Below are 19810 nucleotides of genomic sequence, written 5' to 3' on the forward strand. Positions count from 1 at the left end.
GAAAAATTGGAAACAAGGGGATCATCCCTTAATTATTTCAAGAAATCCATTGAAGCGGATACTTTTCTAATTACAAATCAACAAAACAAAGATTGAGGTGGCTAGGAAGTTAATTCGATTCAAAAGAAAAGAAAATTGATACAAAGACGAGTTTTTAGTGTAAAAGAGTAAGAAAGACAAATTTAATAAAATACAAAAAAATAAAAGTTGCAGTTACCCAGCATAAAAAACCAGCCATCATCAACCACACGTCAACAAAATAGTCCACGAGTCAAGCATTTTCGAATGTTATGATTCGATGACGAAACAGAGTGAAACATTCGAAATTAAAGCAACATTTCGAACGATTTTGTTCGAATTCGAATGTGTTTTGCAACAATAAATTCTTCTTTCGGTGGGAATTCCAGGAAATTAAATGATGACAATACGATCTGCGTACCAGGAGTTTCCCACGAGCGAAATAACTCAATACAAATTCTGAAAATAAAAGAAGGTCGAGTCTGAAAATTTGCAGTCGAGACAAATAATGTTTTATACGGAAATACCCCGGTTTTAGCCAGCAGTGGCAAATTTTATACAACTTTTGTCTAGTTTAAATTTGCCACTACTGGCGGGGTATTTCCGTAGAAAACATTACAGTCCCAAAGGTCTTTCAAAAGTCCTTATTTATTTACTTGTTGGTGGATCATTCCACGTATTTATTATTATAGAGGCAATTTCCACGTAACAATTTTTTTCCAACTTGCTAACCATTTTTTTTACTTTTTCCCTAGCCGAAATATTAAATTAAATCTGTCTCAAAATAATTTGTAGTGTAAAAGATATTTTGTGCCCACTGAAAAAATATTTGGGTAAAATATTATGACCATGTGAAGTCAAAAACAAGAAAGAGAGGTGTTTTTAAGTTTTTAAATTATCCGTTTATGGTATTTTTTGTATTTCTTAATATCTTATTAATGAGATAGTACTAAAAATTACATTTTACAAATATGTAAACGTTTTCATCTCAATTTTCGTTTTGGCGAGGGTTCATTATACACTATTTTTCAAAAAAATCGACTATGTAATATAATCTATATAAAAGACCCAAAAAATTAATTATTTCCACAAAATACTTTAATCGGATTAATTTTCGCGAGATTAAATTTCGCGATTTCGCGAATTTTTGCCAATTTCGCGAAATTAAAACTCGCGAATACGCGTGAGATTCCTGATTCGCGAAATTAAATCCACCACAAAACTTTTAAAATTGTATTTTTGTCGGAGAAACTAGTTCCAAGTCTCCATTTATGGCAAAATATGGCTATTTTCAGCTGTTTTCTGGCTTATTCGCGAAATTAAATCCACGCGAAATATTTCAAAACTCTGACTCGCGAAATTAAATCCAGAAAATTTCGCGATTTTTTTAGCTCGCGAAATTTAATCTCGCGAAATTTAATCCGGTTAAAGTATATGAAGATACAGATTCGGGAAAAAATCCGCAATCTATCAGTTATAGGGCTGTAGAAGAAAAGTTAAATTTGTGAATTAATTCGCTATTGAAAAACCGAGAAAATAGCGTGGACCTGTGTGCGATTCCGGAAAGTTTTTTGAAAAATGTACGCTAGATAAAGTTTTACGGATCAAAATCTTAATACAAATACAATATCATACTATAATAAATTGTATTTTTGTACATATGCTACTAAATAATCCATGATAAAAATTACAGAACGTAATATACACATTATATAGTTTTCTCCGTCCAATGAAAAAATGCAACAAAAATTAATTCACTTTTTTATACCAGGTACTAATACTCGCGTTCTTTCAAGTACCCTAAAAAGTTCTTTGTGTTACGGGATGAAAAAATAAATATACAAGGGCAAAAAAGTACAAGACTTGTTATTTTACAATAAACTGAAAAATAAAAATAAAATAAAAAACTTCTTCCATAGCTAGTTTTTTGTATGTGTATGTTCAATCAAAAAAAAATTAGACGCAGTTTTCCTTTTTTCTCCTTCAAATTATATCGTTGTACGCATTTTTCACAATGCAAATATATCATAAATATACCCATGGACCACCATTTTGTATTTTGTTTCGTTAGAATGTTAAGACATTTCTGAAGATTGAATGAGCTCTGAAAACGCGGTTTCTAAGCAAGCTTTCAGGTCATGATAAGACACGACAAGAATAGATAATTCATCTCGAGAACTGAGGCAGATACGATCTGACGAGCCAGCGTCTAGCTAAAATAGAAGCACATCAATCTTTATTTCAGAATTCAGAAGTAACTGGTTGGAATGGTTTAGAGGAAATCCTATTCTACCAAAATGTCATATCATTAATTTTCCTTTTATACAACTGATGAAGACTCTGTGGCAAAACATACCACCCTGAGAGTTTTTCTTTTTCAGAGGCTTGAGCTGTTGTTTTAAAATTTCACAAGCATTCCTATTTTTTATTTATCTCATCTTCAAAAAAGTTTTCTCTTGATGACGTCAGCACTTTTAAATATTGACTAAATTTCAAACGGTAAATTGCTTGACTTTAAAAGAAACCAAAAGAAACTCCAAAATTTTCTGAACCAATAATGATATGAGTTAGAAATTTAAAATTGCAAGATGTACCTTGTTAAGCGTTGACACAATATGTGCAAAATCAATCCAGGCTGCACCAGATTCAGTGACTTGATGAAACAAGTAGTCTCGAAATAGTTTCAGCAAATATCGGTCTCCAGTTTCTGACCATTCAGCGTCCATATTCAACCTGCAATGGTAAAGAACACAGATGTGGTGAATGAGTGCCAACTTGGTACCAGAAAACTTATAAAATCCCAAAATAAAAGGTCGTTTTAAATAATTTTCAACTGGTCAACAAATTTCAAGTGCAATATTTTGATAACTAAAATCAGTAGCAAATAATTAGACTAACTCTGATCTCTCGATAATTGTTCCCAGTTTGGCAAGGATCCGCAATAATCGACCATTGTCCATCTCCTTTAAACAAATAAAATATTTAAAATTATAGAAAGCATGAAAGAATACAAGCTAAAAAAATAATAAATGACAAAATGAAATAGTCTCCTTTGATAAAAGTGAGTAAACCTTAGACAGCTCGTTTTCCAAAAGATCTGAACGCGATTGAGTGACGTCTAGTTGACTGTAAAAGCGTGCTCCGATCATTGGCATGACGTCATTAATGGAATGTTGATTAGAAGTCACTTTGCTGCTCAACAAGTGCCTGAAATAAAGACATGGTGTTAATGCGTAGTTTTTTCTCCCAAAAACGAAGTATATACAGGAAATATAGTGCAATTTCCGGAGAGCAATGGCGTATAAAAATCAATTTATAAGGCCTAAAATTACACAGCTTCACCTAAAAAAGAACTAGCCTTGAGGGGAGGAAAATAAATAACATCCTAAAAATTATCAGTTTCTCTACTTTATTTTAAATTCTGCCAGATTATGTTTAAAAAAAGTGTATACCATATGAGGGTTTTGAGGTCTTTAGAATAGTTCCTCGCAACAAACTCTATTGACGCCTGGATTGATTCACGTTGGACAGATTCCATTGAATAGCATGCTAAAGCTAGAATCAATTTCCCCAGTGCAACCAAATCCTCTTGCTGAAAAAGTAAAGAAGAGAAAAAACTTTATCAACCTTTATGAGCTTTAAAGAAAATGTGGTCTACAACTTGGATCAAAATCGATGTGCCTCAACTGCAGCTGATATTGGTCAGATGTTAGTCATTTCATTAGATACATTTTTTATGGTTTTGAAAAGAAAAATAACCAACAAAGCTGAGGTAAGTAACGTCTTATAATAAGAGATAAAAGTTATATCTTATGAAGGGTATTCAGACTTGATAATGGACGACCATAGCAGGTGAGGTAGGTTCATTATCTGTTAGCACATCCAGAATGCCAGGACAATTCAAACGCAACCTGGAAACAAAAAAAACTTCAATTTTAACTTTGTAAAGTTTTATAAACAATAAAACGTTTTATAAACAATAAAACGTTTTAAGGTGCTTGTTTCAAACTGTAGAAAAAAAAGAGATTTCCAGAGATTTCTCTAAACTAAAATTTATATTTTAAAGGATTTGATGAAAAAGTGTCCAAGTGTAAAATTTTCCCAGTGATTTACTATGCAAGAAAGAGTAGAAGTGAATATAGAGAAGCCTATAATGAAACTTAAAAACTAATAATAGAAAATTAATAGTAACGTGTAGTAGAGTTCAATGTTGACACATGTACAAACCTTGAGTTTCCTATCAACAGAACCTTGGATGGGTCAATAGCACGACAACTTAATCCATGACTGTGTATCTGCCTAATTGCAGCAGTTAATTGAATCACATAGCTCCATATCAAACGCTCAGGCATCACTTTTTGTGTCACTTTACCACCAAAACTTGATCCAGAGGAATTCTGATTCCCTCCATGCCAGAAGGCTGATTCAGAGTGTGGACTTCTTGTTGTATTGATATTTTTGAAATGTCTTGCCATTACTGTCTCTGCACCAGGGTAATATTGATAGATGAAAATCAAAGCTGAAAATTAAACAAGGTGTCTATCAATCTGGAATTTTATCCAAGAATCTTGTGAGTGCTCATAATAAAAATATGTATTTTACTTGAATTTACTGAATTTAGAGCAACTTTCAAGAAATAATACTACAAATACTCACATGTGTCATTAAATGCTTTAGATGAGAAAGCTTCTTTCAAAGGCACAATATTTGAATTGCTAACTTTCTTCCATTTCTCAACACTGCTCACAGCCTTTGGATTCAATAAGCGAAAACCTGAAAAGGAATCAAGACATGGACATTACAATACAATCTATCAAAGCGTGAGGATAAAAAACTTTGCAAAGAAAATCTTTATTGATTACATTAAAGGAAGAAATTTTGGTGGAATTTAACTTGGCTGATGGCCGAAAAAGTTATTTCATACAGACAGATACAGAATTAAATTTGGCGGATGGCCAAGAAAATTAAATTTGGCGGTTGCAGGATATTTTAGGGTCGTAAATGGATAGCAAAATGGTTTAAAACCCAATTTTGGAGCCTAAAATAGGACAAAATTTGGCGGTACGTTATATAAATTAAATTTGGCAAGAATTTAATTAAATTTTCTTCCTGCCAAAATTTCTTCCTTTAATGTAGTTTTCCCTACTTTGTGAGATTTTTCAAAACAAATAAAATATCTTCTTACCATGTATCCTTCTCATACAGTAATGCAGGCCATCTTTAGAATTGACAACTCTATAACAAGTTGAAGTATATCCAAAGAGTCTTTGTCCCTGAAAAATGAGAAAAACTGAATCTTTTAAAAAACTTGTGATTTTCTGTATTATGTATTTTCTTTCCGGTTTAATCTTAAATAATAAGTTGACTGAGATGCCTAAATACAAAATTTACCAGCTGTTATCTATTTTGATCTTTGGAAACTCACTTTAATATTACCCTCATTATTGGGGACTTAGAGGTATGATTTCAAGGAAATTAGTACTACTTTAGGCATACAAACTTTCGCGAGCAGAAACTTTCGCGGTCGCGAAAGTAAATGTATTTAAAAATTCTAGGAAGGGCCATTCGCGAAAGTTTATGCTCGCGAAAAATTCTTGACAAAATAGATAATTTGTAAATCTTCAAACTTTGAATAAAATGTAACTTTTATGGCACTTTTTAGCCTGCTATAAGACTAATAAGTCAAAGGAAAATGTTTCCAGCCAATCCAAGAAGTATTTGTCCCTCTAAGCCATTTTTTCATGTGAAAACACTCAATTATACGTCTTGATTCGCGAAAGTTTATGCTCGCGAAAAATATTTTTCCGTTAAATTCGCGAAAGTAAATGTCGTGAATTTCGCGATTTTTCGTCCTCGCGAAAGTTTCAGCTCGCGAAAGTTTGTACGCCTAAAGTATTTGAAAATCTTGCTATTTTTTGCTCGAAATTAGTATCTAGATTTCTTCTATGCAGACAGAAATCTTTAGCGTGCCCAACTTACTGAAATTTGGCTTTTGATATCTTCTAAAGGATGAAGGCTGTGATAGTTTTCAATATTTTCTGGGAGTCCTACAATGAAAGAGTACATTTTTATTATTGGTGAAAATACAAGTTTTTACCAAGATTACACAAGCAAGAAAACAATCTTGAAGATTGGGTTGAGCAGACTGCTAGGAAGATTTCAACCTACCAAGCCCAGCAAGATCTTTGTTTTCTGATAACAGAACTGAGCGTTGTTTGAGTAATTCCTGAGAGTAAATGAAAATTGAAGATCGTCTAATAACAATGGACAAACAACAAAGTTTAGATATCTTTGAGACTATGGGAGAAACTCTTGGCAAAGGATACACAAAAAATAAATAAAAACAAAAAGATGATAAGACAGACCATTCTCATTTGCTGAGACATAAAGAAAGATGTTTGATCAAATTTGTTGGAAGGTATCTGTAGATGCGGCAGAGTTTTGTTCCCTCGATCATTTTGTTGAAAGTTCTCTTGAGAATCTTTACTCTAAAAAAAAAAACCATACAAAAGGAAGATGATGTCTTAGAAGGTTATCTTGACATGGTCATGTTAGAAAGGATTGCATTTGATGCAAAGAAAAATTTAGGGAACAGGAACGAAAACTAATGCGATTAAAAAGATGGCTGTCCAATAGCAGTACAAAAGAAAGCATTATCAAGTTACATTGGCTTGTTGCATTATCCTCATTCTTCGAAATTGCTGATTTAACAAATCAGTATTGCTTGGAGGTTTATTTGACGAAGGAAATTGTTTGTTGAAAAGTCTTTTTGAATGATGATCATTAAATTTTGATTGCAGCGATTGTGGTTGATGCTGATGCTGTTGCTGTTGTTGAGGTTGTGGTTGTGGTTGTGGAGGTGATTGCGGTTGTTTGGGAACAAAAGTTGGTGCAGATGGTAGGAAAGCAGAATCATCTACAAAATGTAAAACAAATCACTGTGGTTAAAGATTTACTGGAAGGAAGGTTCTCTTCTTATGAACTTTCTGGTTTTCTTTTCTTTTATTTCAGTTGTGTAAAAGTTTAACTATCAACAATATGCCAGACACAACAATATATGTGTAGACCTATCATGGTTTCAGCCCACTTTTCAGGTGCCCCCATTGAAGCATGATGCCCCTAACAAGTTAGGTCCCTTTGAGAAATTGCTTTGAGTTAGGTACCCCCATTCAGCCGATAATTTTTTCGAATTGACACTTTTTCTTCTTTTGTATACCAGAAGATTGTAATCAGTTATGAGTGTGAGTGTTAAACCGTTAAACAGAGCCAAAAACACAACTGCTTACTCTTATCCTGAGGTTTTAGCTTCTCTATGCTAGCTGAGAAGCACACTCGCATGAGAAAAGCTTTGTTTTTATGCTATAAAGATGGCGGCTTTAAATAAAAACAATCACATTTGAAAAATATAGCAAAAGATGACGTGATGGGAAACAAAAGAAACAAGAGAATCGGATGGGGAAACTGGGTGCTGGTGTAAAAAAACTGAATAATTTGAAAATTTTGAAATATTTAATTTGGAAAATATACACAGCCCCAAGAGCCTCCATCAAAACAGCTAGGTACCCCCAATGAATAATAGGTAACCCCAAAGAATTGCAAAATATTAGCCCCCAACACCTAACATGGCCTAGGTGCCCTTTAGATTTCTAGGGGGGGGGGCTGAAATCATGATTATGTGCTGACCTTTATAAACCGAGGATTTAGCCAATTTTGATCGGAGTTATCAGAAAAGTGGTACCTTAATGGTAACACTACTTGATGTTGCTTGATTCAACAAAATTTTCTAAAAATGTTTTGACCCAAAGTGTAATTAGAGTACTCGTAGCAGTAACAGCTCAATGGTAGAATCAGTTAGAATCAAGTTTGTTTGTAAGTAAGAAAGCCAACCTTCACTTGTACTTGCATAGCTTTCATGATTTTGGTGCGTCAAAGGACTAGCACCACCAGGCCTGACATGTGAAAATTGACATTGGTCACCATAAAAACAATACCCATTGTTCATAAAATAACGACACTTGACATTTGTTTGCTTGCCCCCTCCACTTGCACTTCCACTACTGCGTTGAGAAAATAAGTGTGACGAATTTGCATCACTGAGACTGCTGGTTTCACTTTGGAAAGTGCTAAAGCTACTATCACTTGAGTAGCTGTCCATTATTTGGAAATTTTGAGTTTAATCCATCTTGAATTGTGTTTGTTTTTTTAGTTCTAGTCATGGATTTTGCGTTTGATATGGACTAGAACATTTTAAATCTTGTATTTACATCTAAATAAAAAAGATAATTAAAGGACCCTTTTGTCTAGTTATTCTCTAGTTTTGGTTGTCATAAATCCGGAACTGTTAACATAAAATTTTCCAGAAATGTTCTTTGTGGCTCCAAGTAGCGACAGTAAAAATTTGGAGTCGATCCAAGGACCAGAAGAGCAAATATTCTGGTTTTCGTGACGTGCGGCGGGGTGGGCGTTTGGGAGTGGACCGCAAGGTCTGCTGAGGTATGTGTCTAAAGACCTAAAGTTTTCCACTTTCCTCTTCTTTATATGAAATAAAACTTCAGGATATTGTTAAGTAAGGTTCAAACTTTAATTTGAACCAAAAATTAAAAAATCGACCTGAAAAAGATGACTTTAAGGGGATTAATATTTGCAAGAACTTATTTTCGCAAGACGTATTTTTTTTCGGAAAACATTTAAATTTTCTTTTGGACTATTCTCTTTCAATTTCCCATGGCTTTTTAAGATTTCAGGAGACAAACCTGGATAAACTGTGAAAGATTAATTTTTAGGAGGATTAAATTTCACGGATTTCCCAAAAAACTAGTGTAACTCGAGAAACATAATCCTCGCCAAAATTAATCTCCTTATTAATGTATAATATTGAAAAACTTTTCCCAGGGGTTAGAAGAAAAAACATAACTGCCATCATTTGCTTTTTATTTAGCCATATATTTAAACTGTGCTCAAAAATACTTAAATAAATAAGTTAATAATATTCAATATACTATTTGTATCTCTCAGAAAATAAATCCTTACAAAATGAGATAATTTATCATTTTGAAACACCCCCATATTTGGACCATTCTATTGTGAGCGCAAAATAAGGTGGGAACTAAGTAGTGCCCTCATCATAAGATTGCCACCTCATCTTTATTCGCCCGCACAAGAACAAAAGCTAATCATTCACCGTACTTGCGCCCTCGGCCGTCCACGCTAAAAAAGCTCTAAAGGAGTGATCAAATTTAATTTAATCGCAATCAAACTTATCGCAGCTTATCAAACATAATTGTAATCAAACATAATCGAAGATCAATCAAAGGTAATTTACCATCAATCGAACCAATCAAACGTTACTCGAACACAATCAAATATTACTCAAGAATCGGCTGTTCAATTGAGATTCAATAGCGTTTGACAACCAAATCTCACGTATTCGATCTCGTTCGATTACGTTTGATTGTGATTTTCGTTTGAAGTTGTTTGATTGACACTTTCTGGCAATACAAACCTCACTAACTACACTAAGGATGCCTTCAAACATCAACTTGATAAATTCCTGTGTACTGTCCCTGATGAATCTCTCTCGTTTCAGGTTACACTCAGTGAGGCTGGAACTTCGATTTTTGAGGATTACGATTTTACCAGTTTTTTTAACGATTTTTGCCTCGCTAACCCAAATCTCGCAACCTCTTTACCTTAAGGAAGATCGAAATTAGAGTTTTTCAGCGTTCCGAAAAAAACGCATAGCAGAATTTTTTTCATCTTCACAGGATCGATTCTCAACAACAAAATACACACTTTGGTCTTTGAGTTTGTTTCTGACGTTTTTCCTTCAAAGAATATTGATCACTTTCCTTTTCCCCTTGAGCGCGCGAGAAAAAAAATGATTAGCTCGCGTTCTCGCGCGGGCGAATAAAGATGAGGCCGCATTCTTGCACTGAGGGTGCTACTTAGTTTCCGCCCTATTTTGCGCCCACGATAGAATGGTCCAAACACGGGGGTATTCCAAATGATAAACTATGTCGTTCTGTAAGTGTTTATTTTCTAAGAGATACAAATAGTATATTGAATATTACTAACTTATTTATTTAAGTATTTTTGAGCGCAAATTTAAATATATGGTTGAATAAAAAACAAATAATAACAGTTCTGTTTATTCCTCAAACCCCCGGGAAAAGATTTTTTGCTGACTTAGCTATTTTACAAATCTCGGAAAACAACTCCCATGGGAATTCCGATACCTAACCCGATTGGTTAATTTCGTAACGGCTTCAAGAAAGTCATAATGGCAGATAATTCTAAAATTTTCTGAGGAATTGTGTGTAAGTTATCGATGTTGATGGCTTGTTGATTCTTTAAAGAAAAAAGATAACAGGTATATATAGCTTTTTCTAATCCTGGAATATCAAGGTTCCAGCTACACTGACACTGGCCTGAGGAGGACCCTCCTGGCGCTCTGGAAACATCTGGGGCAAAATGTGCTGTTTTTTTTCGTGCTCTGGAACACCGGAAGATTCCAGAGCACATTTTCGGCAATTGGTCTGCACCGGAACTCCGGAACGTCCCGATGCACTTCCGGTGTTCCAGAGCAAGATATCTGCGATGTAATTACTACCATAGCGCTATAGCGCTAATCATGTGAAAACTAACTGTGTAAGTACTAAAAATGAAAAAGCCAACTCATGCTCATGAGTACAGTAGTGCAGCCTCACGTTTTTTTATTTTTTTCAAAATTTCGACCAGTGATGCTTTCGAATAATATAATGTGACAAATTCAATTTCATTAATGGCTGAACCATCATCCTCAAAGTCTGTAATATGTTATTGAAACATCTGCATATTTCTTTTAACCATGTTTAAAAATACCCTCCTGGCGCTCAAAAAGTGCTGTTTTTTTCATGTTCCGGAACAGGGGTAGGGGGTAGAGTAACTTTTTTGGGGGGTATCTTCAGATCTTCTTCGCCTGGTGCTTTTTCTGTTCCATATAATGATAGAAGACATTTAAAAAAAAATAATTTAATTTTATGCATTTTTGACGAATTCCAGCCCAAAAAACTGCCCGGGGGGGCTTTTTTACCAAAAAATCAGCTTTTTTGAGGTTTATTCTTCATATCTCTTCCAAAACTTGCTCAAATTCAAGATGTAGTGTTTTTTTATGAAAATTTAACCTATTGTGATGCATTCTGCGCAATTTTTAAGGTCAGAAGTCCAAGATTGGCTGAACCCCCCTGGGGGTACTGATTCGCACTACAGGCAAAAATTGGAAAAAATGGCATTTTCTGGCCTTTTCAGGCCTGTAAATATGTCAAAACTATTGCAAATCTTATTTTTTTCACTTGCTGTACTAAATTTTATGAAGAAACATCAAAATAATCATATTGGATTGAAAATTGTGCCCGTTGGAGCCCTAAACGAGCTGTTTTAAGCCGATTTTGGGTAGCAAAATGCTTTTTAAGGCCAATTTTGCAAGTTCATAAACTTCAAACTAATTGATTCACATGTCTGAAATTTTCAGAGATGGAAGACTTCAGTAAAGTCTTTAAGCAAAATGAATTTCAAGATTTTCACTTTTTTCAAAAATTCATAATGGCGTCTTCAACAACCGCATTTTAGCAAAAAAAAATCAGATTTATCAAAATATAGCATTTTTTAAGGCAAGCTTCTACAAACTGAGTTTAAATGCTGATTGAAATTTTTTTTGCAGTGATAGTACTCTTTAGATACTCAAGGGAAATCAAAATCATTTGGGTCTGGGATGTGTCTATGTCCCCCATTATGGAAATAAAATCCCTGCTAAGAGCTATTTTTCAGGCAAAAATCCAAATTTGGACTGAAAAAATCTCTAAAATGACAATAGACATGGGCCCGAATTTTCTTGCAGTGATAGTATTCTGGAAATACTGCAGGAAAATCAAACTCATCTGGGCTTGGGATTTGGGTACATCAACCATTTTGGAATTGAAATTCTTGCTAAAATGCAATATTTCAATCAAAAATCCAATTTTTGACTGGAAAAATCTTAAAAATGGCAATAGACATGATCCTAAAATCTTTTTGCAGTGATAGTCTTCTGGAAATACTACAGGAAAATCAAAATCATTGGGGTTTAAGATTTGGGTATATCTGCCATTATGGAATTGAAATCTGTGCCAAAACTGGCTAAATTGCAACATTTCAAGCAAAAATCCAATTTTGACTTAATAACTGCTCTAATTTGGCAATAGACATGAACCTGTGATAGTCTTTTGGAAGTACTCCAGGGAAAACAAAATCACCTAAATGATTTTGATTTTCCTGGAGTATTTCCAGAAGACTATCACTGCAAAAAGATTTTAGGTTCATGTCTATTGCCATATTAGAGCAGTTGTTAAGTCAAAATGGGATTTTTGCTTGAAATGTTGCATTTTAGCAAGAATTTCAATTCCAAAATGGTGGATATACCCAAATCCCAAGCCCAGATGACTTTGATTTTTCTGCAGTATTTCCAGAATACTATCACTGCAAGAAAATTCGGGCCCATGTCTATTGTCATTTTAGAGATTTTTTCAGTCCAAATTTGGATTTTTGCCTGAAAAATGGCTCTTAGCAGGGATTTTATTTCCATAATGGGGGACATAGACGCATCCCAGACCCAAATGATTTTGATTTCCCTGGAGTATCTCCAGAGTACTATCACTGCAAAAAAAATTTCAATCAGCATTTAAACTCAGTTTGTAGAAGCTTGCCTTAAAAAATGCTATATTTTGATAAATCTGATTTTTTTTTGCTAAAAAGCGGTTGTTGAAGACGCCATTATGATTTTTTGAAAAAAGTGAAAATCTTGAAATTCATTTTGCTGAAAGACTTTACTGAAGACTTCCATCTCTGAAAATTTCAGACGTGTGAATCAATTAGTTTAAAGTTTATGAACTTGCAAAATTGGCCTTAAAAAGCATTTTGCTACCCAAAATCGGCTTAAAACAGCTCATTTAGGGCTCCAACGGGCACAATTTTCAATCCAATATGATTATTTTGTTGTTTCTTCATAAAATTTAGTACAGCAAGTGAAAAAATTAAGATTTGCAATAGTTTTGACATATTTACAGGCCTGAAAAGGCCAGAAAATGCCTTTTTTTCCAATTTTTGCCTGTAGTGCGAATCAGTACCCCCAGGAGGGTTCGGCCAATTTTGGATTTCTGACCTTAAAAATTGCGCAGAATGCATCACAATAGGTTAACTTTTCATAAAAAAACACTAAATCTTGAAATTGAGCAAGTTTTGGAAGAGATATGAAGAATAAACCTCAAAAAAGCTGATTTTTTGGTAAAAAAGCCCCCCCGGGCAGTTTTTTTGAGCTGGAATTCGTCAAAAATGCATAAAATTAAAAAAAAAATTTTTTAAATGTCTTCTATCATTATATGGAACAGAAAAAGCACCAGGCGAAGAAGATCTGAAGATACCGACTTTTACCCCCTACCCCTAGAACAACGGAAAGATTCCGGAGCACTTCCAGTTTTCCTGAGGTAGATTTTCAGTAATTGGTCTGCACCGGAACTCTGCAATGTTCTGGAGAAGATATCTGGGATATAATTACGATAGCGCTCGCTGTGCTAATCATTTGAAAACTAACTGCACACAAGTCTATTTTAAAAAAATCAGCCGACTCATGGAAGTGAAACCTCACGTTTTTAATTTTTTCGATATAAGCACCAGAAGAGCACTGGAACTTAACGGAGAGAAAGACAGTGTCTTTTTAGCTGCCCCTGAAAACTCTGGAAGTTTCCAGAGTGCCGGGAAGGTCCTGCCTGAGGTAGCGACTCCAGAAGTCATGCAACTTTCGTTGACGTCAAACCAAATGTTTCATTTTTCCGTGAACTTTGAACCCTTGGAACTTCTTTTCTATGTATGCTAAAGCGTTCCGGTTTTTACTAAATGAAAGCCTGTGATCTTAGCTTTCCAGCGGTATATAACACTGTGGACACGGGCTAGACGGCAAATTGGTAAAATGCCGAACGTTTTGCAACATTTTGAAAATTGTTTGCCGACGGGAGAAAAACATTTTGCAACTATCGATGTATAAATGTGTCTGGAAACGGAGGAAAATTAATTTGAAGGCTGAAACTTTGTATGTTTATCAGAAAAAGGGTGAGGAATTCAAAAATCACAATCGCTAATTCTAGTTCTTTCATTTTCATGTAGTTTTTTTGCACTTTTTTGCTTCTTTAGCATGGGAATGTCCCAAAAAAAAGTTTTTATTTCTGCCGAAATGGATTTTCTTTTCATTTGGGGTTTCTCCTTTCAGAAAAACTTATTCTTTACTCATAAGTTTTTGTTCCTCCATTTCCAGAGGCCCCTTGAAAATGGGTCCTACCACCTTTTTTGACTCATTTCAACCTTTTCCAAGCTATTTTCTTCAAAAACAAAAATAAAACAATGCAATGTCTTCTTTTTTCAAAAAAAGATATATCTTTCGTTATTTTGATAAATGTACTAAATATTTTACAAATATTTTTATATAATAATATTTTAACACCATCAAAGAATTCTCCCTCCAAATTTGAGGTCTCTAGCTACACTAGAAAAAGAGATATGCAAAATTTAAGAAGCATGACTGGAATATTTTTTTTTTTTCTTTTTTGACACATTTTTCGAATTTTTCCAAGCTATTTTCCTAACCTTTTTTTGACATTTTTAGTCAAATTTTTGACACTAAAATTTGAATATCTTTACAACCACTAATCCTCTGGAGGCCTATGACCCCTCATTTTCTTTCTTTTTCAAAGCTCTACAAGATAGGATAGATTTTGAAAAAAAAATTAAAACTTGAAAAATCTTCTGGAGTTGCTACCTGAGGGGAGCTAGCCTGGATATCCAGCCCGTAAACTTTTTCTGATTTTGATATTTCTTATGTTTACGGTCTGGTTTACCTAGATCGTCTGCATTCTGATCTGAGGATGATTATGCGGATATTGTGATTGGTTGGGTCCAAGCGAATCAGAGATCTGAATGGTGGAGCGCGTATAAGAAATTATGCGAGCCGACTTGAAGTGTCCGCCTAAGTATTTGGATGGATCGCGCGGGCGATCAGCAAGGCGCGTATGCTGCTTTGCAAATCTCCCTGATTTTTCTTCTTCGAAGCAAATAACAATAGAATGCCTAATTATCTCCCTTGGGTGTTTGACCACGCATCCAAATAAAAATAACAATAATGGTACGGAAGAAGTGGGATGGGAATTTTTAGATGTTCTGGTTTTGTTTTCATATTCTTGTTTAAATCTTCTTAATGACTTGGTTACATCGTGTAAAGAACTAAAGGTATAATTCTTTATTTTGCTTCAATTCTTCTTTTCTGTTTGCCAATTTAGTAGTGCTGTTTTGGGTTGGAAGTTTTGTTTTGATAATTTTTTGTCTCCCCAAAATTCACTTTGCACTTTCTGTTCAACAAACTTTCCACCACACTGTCTATATTCAGTGAGGCTGGAACTTTGATTTTTGAGGATTACGATTTTACCAGTTTTTTAGCGATTTTTGCCTCGCTAGCCCAAATCTCGCAACCTCTTTACCTTAAGGAAGATCGAAATTAGAGTTTTTCAGCGTTCCGAAAAAAACGCATAGCAGAAATTTTTTTATCTTCACAGGATCGATTCTCAACAACAAAATACATCTTTTGGTCTTTGGGTTTGTTTCTGACGTTTTTTCTTCAAAGAATATCGATCACTTTCCTTTTCCCCTTGAGCCTGCGAGAAAAAAATGACTAGCTCATTTTCGTGCGGGCGAATAAAGATGAGGCGGCAATCTTGCACTGAGGGTGCTACTTAGTTTCCGCCCTATTTTGCGCCCACAATAGAATGGTCCAAACACGGGGGTAATCTAAATGATAAACTATGTCGTTCTGTAAGTGTTTATTTTCTGAGAGATAGAAATAGTATATTTGAATATTATTAACTTATTTATTAAAGTATTTTTGAGAGCAAATTTAAATATACGGTTAAATAAAAAACAAATGATAACAGTTCTGTTTATTCCTCAAACCCCCGGGAAAAGCTTTTTTGCTGACTTAGCTATTTTATAAATCTCGGAAAAGAACTCCCATAGGAATTCCGATACCTAACCCGATTGGTTAATTTCGGAACGGCTTCAAGAAAGTCATAATGGCAGATAATTTTAAAAGTTTCTGAGGAAAATGTGTATAATTTATCGATGTTGATGGCTTGTTGATTCTTTAAAGAAAAAAGATAACAGGTATAGCTTTTTCTAATCCTGGAATATTGAGGTTCCAGCTACACTGATATTTTATGGTCAAGGCTGCCATTCTAAATTGATTTATGACTGATGGGGTACCATCTTGAAATTATGCATGTCATTATGTGCATATATTTATTTGCAGCCATGGCCATGGGGTTCATGCAGGAAAATCTGTCAACAGGGGTTCACCTGATTTCTAGGTGAACCAAGCTCTATAATTTTAGAACTTTGTCTGGCTGAGGTAAAACTTATTTTTTCTAAAATTTTGAGCTTGGATATCCAGGCTAGAGGGGAGCGAGCATAGCAAGCTGAATCAAACACACTGTTCAATCAGTTTTTTTGCATACAATTCAAGATGGCGGGTGGAAAAGCAAACAGATCTATATGCTGGAGAAACTAATGTCATAATTTGTTATGGAGCTCTCTTTAACGGGTTTAAATTTATATTTACCGAACCAAAATTTGTGTTTTTGTTTTCCAGTTTTGCTGGTTCCAGGTTCCATGATTTCTTGTTTCTTGCTTTTCCGCTCGCTTGTAATGTTTACATTTTGTTGTAGCCTCGTTTTGGCGGGGAATTTTTAGAATTCGAAAGTGAACCTCGGCGATGAAAACGCGGGTAAAATTCTAATCCCGCGGGTACACTCTGCAATCCCGCGGATACTCAACATAACAACAACAAAATGTTTACGCTTTCACTTTCGATTTCTCCACCAAACATGGCCACCTCAAAAAGTCTCAAAAATGAGATCTTAAGAACATGGTAAGACTGTACTGTAAGATTTTAAGATTTATTTTCAGTTAGGATTTTATCTTCAACAGAAATTGAATGTGCGTTAGCATGTCTGTCCCTCTGTCATTCCGAATCTGATGATATAGCCAGACAATCTCAATCGAACGGAATCGACGATCGAACCAGTCGAACCAAATCGAACGCAATCGACCGATTGAAATTCGATTGTCGAACGCAATCGCATCTCAATCGAATATTACCACAATTTTCTGATTCGATTGATATTCGATTGCGTTCGATTGATGTTCGATTGCGTTCGATCGTCGATTCATTGACCCCCGGATTGTTCATTGCATAATTTCTACGGGAAATCGAAAGTAATTTCATTCGGCTTGTGATGTTTGAGAGCTTGGATGTTGGGAAGCTGCAAGAATAAAGCCAGACGATCTCAATCGAACGGAATCAACGATCGAACCAGTCGAACAACAATCGAACCAATCGAATATTACCCAGAATTTTGACGTTCGATTGAGAGATTCGATTGCATTCGACAATCGAATTTCAATCGGTCGATTGCGTTCGATTTGGTTCGATTGGTTCGATCGTCGATTCTGTTCGATTGAGATCGTCTGGATATAGACCTTTTGCATGCTAAAAAAAAGGAAGAAGGATGATGTTCAGACACCAGCCAGACGATATATCCACGATAGACCTTTTTTCAAAGAGGACGTCCTGTTGAATAGTTATGTAGTCCAGCCATAAAAACAATGATAGAGCCCTGCATAATTACTGTATCATGCATATTGTAATAATTATGCATGATTTTATCATTGTTTTTCTGCTGGACTACATAATTATTCAAACGGGTGGCCTCTTTGAAAAAAGGTCTATTTTGCGAGAAATCTTAGTTAAAATGTGATTCGAAATAGTTTCAACTGATTTAAGGATAAAAGAATATATTAATTTAATAAGGATATATTTTTGGGCTGGCATTTTGTAAACATTGAGAGTCGCATCAAATTATCATTGAAAGTTTCTTATCTTAAAATCTTCACGTCTAAGTGAGCAGCGGTTTTCATACTCTGACAAAATTATCGATACAAGGTTTTTAATCGTAACACGTAATTCTTTTTTAAATCTATCGATGGCTTTATGGGCAGCTTACCCTAGAAGTTTAGAGTATTGTGCTTATTATGTGAAGTTTTTTTCATGACAAGGCTATTATATTTCCAAATACTTGTTAAAAATGTAATGTCTTTTCATTCATCTTAAATATTCCAACGAGTATACCCAAAATTAATCATCTTATTCCCAAAGCAACCAAACAGCTGTTTGCTTCCGATGATAAATCAGAATAGAACAAAAGGCATTGACTCTCCATCTATCTTTATTACCTTCATGATCAAACCCAATCAAAGTGATCGATCGAACAATCGAAATCAATCAAAGTCGGAAAAATGCCACAGCTCAATGTTTTTTACCTATTTTAAGCCTGGCCCTACAGACCCCTAACGCCGCTCCTTATTACCAGTGCGACACAAACAGCCATATAAACAAAACTCAACATTCTCACAAAAGTTGTCTTTTTGATTTCCCAAACATTCGTCTCAAGCGTTCCCTTCCACAATAATTTATGTAATTGCAATTGCGGTCAGTCCACAGTCGGCTTCAACATATACACGTGTTTTTATTTACGTGACCGAAGTGCCTACTAAAACAATCCGGGGGTTAATAGCGAAGCAACACAGCAGATTATTCGTAAGTATCTTTTGGCATTGACAATCAAATACAATATATTATACTATATTTCCTTAATTCAAAAATCAAAAATTCATTTTTCATTCGCGAAAAATAAAAATAAAAGAATAATGAATTAATATTACATACTAAGACGCTCCCGTCTTTTACTCTCATTTAATTTCCAATCTCGGCAAGTGCAAAACGCCCGTCCGCCCAATATCCACCCAATCAGCTTAAATTCACTTTAATTGTCCTTTGACATTCAAAAAATAGTATTTAAAAATTATGAATTTTAATAATTACAAAAAAACAAAAAGTTTGATACTTCATTAGTGAAATATTCAATAAATTCCTGGTTTCATTCATTTTCACTGGGCGTTCTTCTAGGGCTTCGTTTATCGCGCAATTTTTGCGTCACACAAACTTTCTCGGCCGCTCGTAATAATTATACATTGCCAAATTTGGTTCTCCATTGTCGAGTCAGGATCGATGGTGACGTCACCTAAGCATAAAAAAGAAAGGATTTCGTCAGTTTTATGCATATATTAATTTGCGCGAGATATTCTATTCGCCGCGCGAGCGCACTTTTCGTAGACTAGTCGGAATACTTTTTTTTACTCGCGGGATTGATGGTAACTTTTCATCTTCGTTATTTTTAAAATGAAGCACAACCGAAAAAAAACGAAACTTCAGAAAGTTGCGTATTTCCAGTGAGTAAACGACTCTGACAATTAACAAAATTGATGATGATGATTTTTTTTCGGTCAGGCCAATGTCTCGTATTGGGGGTTCTAGTCTTGAGCCCAAAGCCTACGCAGGATTGCAGCGTTTGGGTAAACGAGACAAAACTCTAAAAAAGCTGGTGTTTTGACGCGCTTCCGTGCTCTCGAAATATCGCGGTTTGAGACGCACTGATTACGCCAGCGACGAAAAAATAATGCCAATAAGAGCTGACGTAAAGGGAGCCGATAAAGGTAGAAAGGAGACTATCACAGCGTTATCGTTCAGACTTTAGTCCTCTAAGCACAAAAAGGAAACTTAATCGAAGGCAATCGAATTCAATCGAAACCAATCGAACTCAATCGAATTGATTGATCGAATAAA

The 19810-nt window shown here is 34.9% G+C and overlaps 1 protein-coding gene across 2 annotated transcripts; it reads right to left on the reverse strand.

The window, feature by feature from the left end:
• Window positions 1-2000: 2000 nt before the first annotated feature.
• On the reverse strand, window positions 2001-16787 carry LOC136797396 (PAN2-PAN3 deadenylation complex subunit pan3-like). 2 transcript variants are annotated; one of them, XM_067053979.1, is made up of 14 exons: window positions 16688-16787; window positions 6684-6934; window positions 6384-6506; window positions 6187-6244; window positions 5998-6065; window positions 5204-5291; window positions 4675-4791; window positions 4246-4537; window positions 3848-3929; window positions 3471-3610; window positions 3090-3225; window positions 2917-2981; window positions 2613-2751; window positions 2001-2231 (listed from the first exon to the last, which is right to left on the reverse strand). In XM_067053979.1, exons 1-14 carry the CDS (start codon window positions 16737-16739, stop codon window positions 2094-2096), a joined length of 1749 nt encoding a protein of 582 aa, XP_066910080.1. In that variant the 5' UTR covers window positions 16740-16787; the 3' UTR covers window positions 2001-2093. The 2 variants fall into 2 exon arrangements, with proteins under 2 accessions (XP_066910080.1, XP_066910079.1); XM_067053978.1 differs by lacking the exon at window positions 16688-16787 and adding an exon at window positions 7906-8286.
• Window positions 16788-19810: the final 3023 nt, after the last annotated feature.

The sequence above is a fragment of the Clytia hemisphaerica genome, unplaced genomic scaffold (genome assembly GCF_902728285.1).
Source record: "Clytia hemisphaerica strain Z4C2 unplaced genomic scaffold, Clytia hemisphaerica genome assembly, whole genome shotgun sequence".
Lineage (NCBI taxonomy): Eukaryota > Metazoa > Cnidaria > Hydrozoa > Leptothecata > Clytiidae > Clytia > Clytia hemisphaerica.